The 6032-nt window shown below is 57.9% G+C and overlaps 1 protein-coding gene across 2 annotated transcripts; it reads right to left on the bottom strand.

Annotated features, from left to right (window-relative positions):
* Window positions 1-384: 384 nt before the first annotated feature.
* LOC102933198 (protein phosphatase 1 regulatory subunit 3C-B) lies at window positions 385-4715 on the bottom strand. Of its 2 annotated transcripts, none has more exons than XM_037886454.2 (2): window positions 4696-4715; window positions 385-2482 (listed from the first exon to the last, which is right to left on the bottom strand). In XM_037886454.2, exons 1-2 carry the CDS (start codon window positions 4698-4700, stop codon window positions 1585-1587), a joined length of 903 nt encoding a protein of 300 aa, XP_037742382.2. In that variant the 5' UTR covers window positions 4701-4715; the 3' UTR covers window positions 385-1584. The 2 variants fall into 2 exon arrangements, with proteins under 2 accessions (XP_037742382.2, XP_037742383.1); XM_037886455.2 differs by lacking the exon at window positions 4696-4715 and adding an exon at window positions 3208-3331.
* Window positions 4716-6032: the final 1317 nt, after the last annotated feature.

A 6032-nucleotide genomic window follows, 5' to 3' on the forward strand; every position in this document is an offset into this window, starting at 1 on the left:
TGTGCAGGAAATCATCAGCATTTGGCTGTTTAGGCTGCAGTCACAAGAAGACGGGCCTGTCTGGTTACCGGTTTGCAGCTCCATGCACAGCAATGGGCCTGTATAGAAACAGAATGAAACTAAATTTTCTGAAAAACTTCAGCTAGTCCAAGCTTTGCAGCTTTGCCAGGGGGTGGGGGCGGGGGGAGGACAGTCTGCAGGGCAACTTTCATGCCCTTGTGCCTGTCAGCGAAGCGACAACCAGGCACTGCTCCCACCTCTCACCAAAAAGCAGTGCAATACGTGGAGGATGGACCTGAGGCGGAGACTGTTTAGTGCACTGCCTGGCATGTGCTACAGGGGTGGGAGGCGCTGTCCGTCGACTGGAGAGACAGAGGAGCAGGGTTCTCAATATACAGAGACTTTATTAAGGTTCTGAATCTATTCACAAAAGCTAAAACCAGAAGGTTTCCCAGTGGCCCAGGCCCAAGATCGCAGCAGCAGCCAGCCCAGATAAGCACTGACAGCCAGTCCAGCTCAGCCTGTGCCCTGCACGGACTGCAGAGACACAGTGTCACTCAGAGTGAGCCAGGCTACACTGGGCACCTGCACTTTGCACACTGTCACTGCACTGACTTACTGCCCTCCTGGAGGGCGGCCAGTGACACCAGACGCAGGTGAGCGTGGTCCCCTACGGAGGCGTGATACGAACTGACGCAGCGACCAATGTGCTGTGTCACTAGCGGCCTCAGCAAAAGCCAGCCGAGCCCAGGCCAGCCTTCCTCCCACAGCAGCAGGTCCTGAAGGAGCACATCCCAATGAGCCGCTCACCACCGTGCCAGGCCACCCGCAGTCTGTCATCTTCAATGTGAAGAACCTGCCAGCCACCCCCACTGGGGTAAATGAGACAGCAGCCCTAACAGCCAGGCCGGTGCCTTGTCCTGCAGCCCCTTGCCATTGAGAGGATTTAAAGCGACAGCCACTGGTTCCCTTCAGGGGGGATGTAGGCATAGCTCACGGTACGCATGCTGGCCATTGGGTGCCGCAGACATTCATACCATTATCTGCAGCACGGGCCTGGATGCCTATTTGTCCCAAATGCCTGGCAACTACAAGGCACTTAGGCAGCCTCTCCCATTTCTGTTTCTATGCCCACTGGGTCTGCCGTTCTGACCTGCACCCCCACCGAGTCCAAAGACCCTTGGTTGCTAGGCTGGCTGGGCAGTTTTTATTGCGGCTTGGTAACTCAGTCCTTTGACCCGCCAGCAGCTTTGCTGGCCTCTGCAAACAAGCCAAGGTCTGGCCTAGCCCTTCCCCAGCTACTTTCGCAAATGATGAGACAGCAGCACAATCCCTGCCCAGCCTCCCTGGCACAGTCTCTGCTAGTGATGTGTTCTGCGCTAAGAACCCAGACCCAGGATTCAAGCTGAGCTACGGCCTCCAGCTTCTATGGCAGGTCCTGGTGCTGAAGCAGCATCCACGAAGACCAGAGGCGACACGGACAAGCTAGTGACGTAGCGAGCAGTGTCTTCCGCAGCGGGACCCCCGCAAGGCATTGCCTCTACTGGAGTGGAGCATTTGTACCCACACTTAGAACTCTCGTTCCTACCAGTATGGACCATGGTTCTCCAAACGCCTCCAGGTCTGCCAGTGAGAGAGGACCAGCGCCGCTGCCTTGGAGGGGCCCAGGTGCTCCCCAGCCACGCTGGAGCCCCTTGCCAGCTGGGAGAAGGTGCTGGGAGGGGACGAGGAACTCATGTGGCGCACCTTGTAGTTGCTCCCATTGTTGTTGTCCCAGTAGGTTTTCTGCCCACACTGAAAGGAAACGCAAAACTCGATGGCTCCGTGGAGGCTGGATGCTTTGGGCAGGGTGATGCTGAAGGAGAACGTGTCTGCATCAGTGGGGCCGTATGTGCTGTGCATATATTGGCAGCAGACATCCCGGAAACTCCTCCAGGAGTCAAAGGTGATGCGGACATGCACCTTCTTCTCATACCCGATGTTCCTGACCTTGATGGTCCCCGACAGGGACCGCTCCTGGATCAGACAGTTCTCCAGGCAGATCAGGTTGGTGTGCAGGCGGCTGCGGAAAGCCATGTAGTCGGCAGAGGGCTGTGGGAAGTCCAGTGTGTACTTCTTTGTCTCTAGGTGGGGGTCTCGCAGCTTGGGCCTGAGGCAGGTCAGGTCAGACAGGGCTTGCTGCAGGTCGCACAGGTCCTCCTCGATCTTGGAGAAGAAGCGGACCGCTGTCAAGGAAAGCCCCTTCATGTCAGCAAACACCACCCTCTTCTTCTTGCTCCGGCTGCCCTTGGCGCTGTCCCGCTGCTCCAGCTCTGCACTGGGCTTCTGGTTCAGGCAGGAGCGGAGGGGTTTGCGCCCCCGGCCACCCCGCAGCTCCTCATAGGAGTTCAGCAGCTTGCGGATGGGAGGAGAGTGGGTCAGGCAGAGCCGCATGGCAAAATCCACAGGCATGGCTGGGGGTGTGCTGAACACCTGGAACAGTCTGGAAAGAAGCACAGACATGGGGTTAGGGGTGTAGCCTGGGGGCAGGAGAGCCGAGAACAGCAGGAGATATCTAGCAGGGCCAGGGGACATTGCGATCAGAGCGAGAAGAGGGTGGTGTTTATGCCTAGCAACAACCCCCCCCCAGAACCTCCCAGACCCACTCACCACAGATCACCAGCAACCCCACTGCCAGAGACCTGCAACCAATGAACTTAGGGCTGCTTCCTTCCACCCTGCTGGTCAACCCCCAAACTCCTGCACACTAACCACCCACCAGCCCCACATGCCCCACCAGAGACCAGAAGCCACTTTGCCCAAGAAACCAACCAACATCCACCCTCAAATCCACCGCCAGCACCCCCCAGCCCACCTTCTCCCCTCTGCCCCCCCTTCGCCCCACTGACCAGCCCCCCTCTGCCCCCCTTCGCCCCACTGCACCCCAACCAGCCCCCCTTTGCCCCCCAACCAGCCCACCTGCTCCCCTTTGCCCCCCACCTCTCCCCTCCGCCCCCCCGGCCAGCCCCGCCCCGCTCTCCTTCACCCCCAGACCAGCCCCCGCGTTCCCCTCCGCCCCCCCCCCCCCCAACATTTGACCAGACACCAAATGTGAACAACCGGGACGGGGTGGGGGGTAATAGGAGCCGATACAAGGAAAAGACCCGAAAATGGGGACACCTGGTCACCCCAGCCCCTAACCAGCCCCCCCCCTCCGCTCTCACTCACTCGCTGCAGCTCATGGCTCCGCTCCTCGCCTCACTGCCACAGCTGGGAGCCACGCGCGGCCGGTACACCCCCGCGCCTGCCAATCAGCGTGCGGGACACGCCCCCTCGGGACAGAGCGACCAATGGCAGCCGAGACTGCCGCTGCAGCCCCGCCCTGGGAGCCCGGCCCCCGCGGGACGCTGCGGGGGGCGGGCGCGGGCTGTGCGGGGCGCTGCGGGGCCCGGAGCCGGCGCGGGATGTGCGGCGCCCGGGGCGCTGCGGGCTCAGGGGCCGGGCTCCCGGGGGGCCCGAGGTGCCAGCGCAGCGGCTCCCGCTCCAAACCCCGCAGCCCGGGGTACGTGCGGGGCGCTGCGGGGCCCGGAGCAGCTGGGATGGGGCAAGGGGCCGGGCGCCACTTCCCTTCGGGGAACGGGCCGTTGCTCAACCCCTTTCCGGGAGCAGGCCTGCTGCTGCGGGGCACTCACCCCGCCCGCGGCTCCCCGCCCTCGGCTCGGCCTGCCCAGGGCTCAGGAGCGGCTCACTGCCCGATTAGCATCAGCTCTGGCCGGGGCTAATGGCTAATCCTCCCCTGCTGAACCAGCCGCCAACACCAGCCCTGAGACACGGCTTCTAAATCCACCCGCCGGGCTTAAAACCAGCCCCGTAATGCGCTCTGTGGCCAGCCAGACCTAGCAGCCGCGCCCTGGGGTGCCAGGGATTGCCAGGAAGGCCCGGGGAAGGCGGAAATCTGTGCTGAGCGCGGACATCTGGGTCCGGCGCAAGGGTACCGCCCCTCAGTGCAGGGGCTAGTCCAGTGGTTCTCAAACTTATGTACTGGTGACCCCTTTCACACTCAGAGGCTTGCTACGTGACCCCCCCCCCCAATTAAAAACACGTTTTTATATACTTAACACCATTATAAATGCTGGAGGCAAAGCGGGGTGGAGGCTGACATCTCGCAACCCCCCATGTAATAACCTTGCCACCCCCTGAGGGGTCCCAACCCCCAGTTTGAGAACCCCGGTCTAGTCTCTCTGCTAGTGAAGTTCATGATTATTGCAGTGTATCACCACAGGCCACAGAGGGCCCCATGAAGATCAGGACTCGTGTACTATCCAGGTGGATGCTAACATCACCCTCAGCATTGTAATAGCAGAGCACCCTGCAATCAGGACTGGCTTTATCCACACAATGCCTGGGTGAGATGGGAAAGTGTCCTCATGTCACAGAGAGGGAACCTGGATACAGAGAGATGAAAGGAGTTGTCCAAGGTCACAGTGTCAGAGCCAGGCACTGACCCAAGATCTCCCTTTTGCTTGACAAACTTCGCAAAGTTGCTGCTTTCCAGTCTCCAGCTGTGGATGTGTGTTTGTGAACAAGGACAGGCTAGCAGATGGACAGAACTCCCAGTCTGTTCCTAGTTGAGATGCCATGTGGGGAAAGCAGAGGGAGAGAGGCCAGACCAGGGTTTGGTATTTGGATAGCCCACGTGCACAGGGCAGTTCTCACCTCATTGACCAGGGGGAAGGAGAGAAAAGTTCACAGCTTTGCAGGGCTGAGTTAACAGGACACCGGCCCATGGGTGGCTCTGAAAAAGCTAAAAAATGAGTTTCACATCATCACAGTTTTCTTTTTAAACTACAACCCTCAGTAATGGCCATGGAAAGACCTAACTCAGAATCCAAGGGCAAGGTAGGGGCCATGGTTTCTCAAGGTCTCTCTGGCTAGTAGAGATGGATAAAAATGGCTCACTCTGAGCTCCCCCCTCTAGTTCTCCAGTGGCTAAACACAGAGGTTTAATCCCAGAGTCTATGGCCTGCCTACCAGCTGCAACTGAAACGGTTTGTCCTGGGTTTCCTGCAGTTGCAGAGAAACACACCCTATCCTGAGCAGATGAAGAGTCCTGGAATGGGAGAGCCCGTATTAGACTGTCCAGTAAAAATGATCAATATTGCATGTCTGGAAATAACATTCAGGTTCACCTTTCCTAGTCAGCCCTCACAAGGCTTGCTGGTAGAAAATGCCAGCACTTGAATCAGTTCACCCGTTCCCTGCCCCCCTGCTAATCTCTCTCAAGCTGCCTAGCCACTTCCGTTAAGCATGACTGATTCCACCTGCTGACAGCACAGATCTTCATCAGCCACTGACACAACTCATCCACTGCATGCATCCGATGAAGTGAGCTGTAGCTCATGAAAGCTTGTGCTCAAATAAATTTGTTAGTCTCTAAGGTGCCACAAGTACTCCTTTTCTTTTTGCAGATACAGACTAACACGGCTGCTGTTCTGAAACTCATCTATTGTGTTTTTTACGTGGCTGCCCATCACCATGGTATCTGAGAGCCTTCCAGTAAATGTAAACAGAAATCCCGCTCTCTGCCTGGCAGCAGAAGCAAACTTAGAGCTAGCTGGGGGTGGGGCGGGGATTTTATTATTACTATGTAAAGTGCTACAATGCTGTGGGGTTTGAGAGGGACCTTTGAACTAGAGGCCAGAAACCAGAGGATCATGCAACCATCCTGCCTGATGTAGACAGACAGCAGATGCTGCAGACATCTCCTTCCTGAGGCTTCCTACCCCCAGCCCGGGGGGATGCACACAGTCTGGAGGAACAGTAAGAGCAGGTGACATTTGCCTTTGGCTGGCATTTTACTGCAGGTCGAAGGGAGGAGCCGTCATTTCAGGGACATTATCACCAGTGGACTGCACCTTCCCAGAAGTTACTCACTTGTGTGGCCTCTGGAGAGGCACCACAGATGACAAGTTCTGATTTGGGTCAAGGAGTCGGTAAATCTTCCGAACCGGGACTAGCCTGAGATCCCAGGCAGCTAGACAGCTCTGTCTCTT

This window comes from Chelonia mydas, chromosome 26 (assembly GCF_015237465.2).
Source record: "Chelonia mydas isolate rCheMyd1 chromosome 26, rCheMyd1.pri.v2, whole genome shotgun sequence".
In the NCBI taxonomy this organism is placed as follows: Eukaryota; Metazoa; Chordata; order Testudines; family Cheloniidae; genus Chelonia; species Chelonia mydas.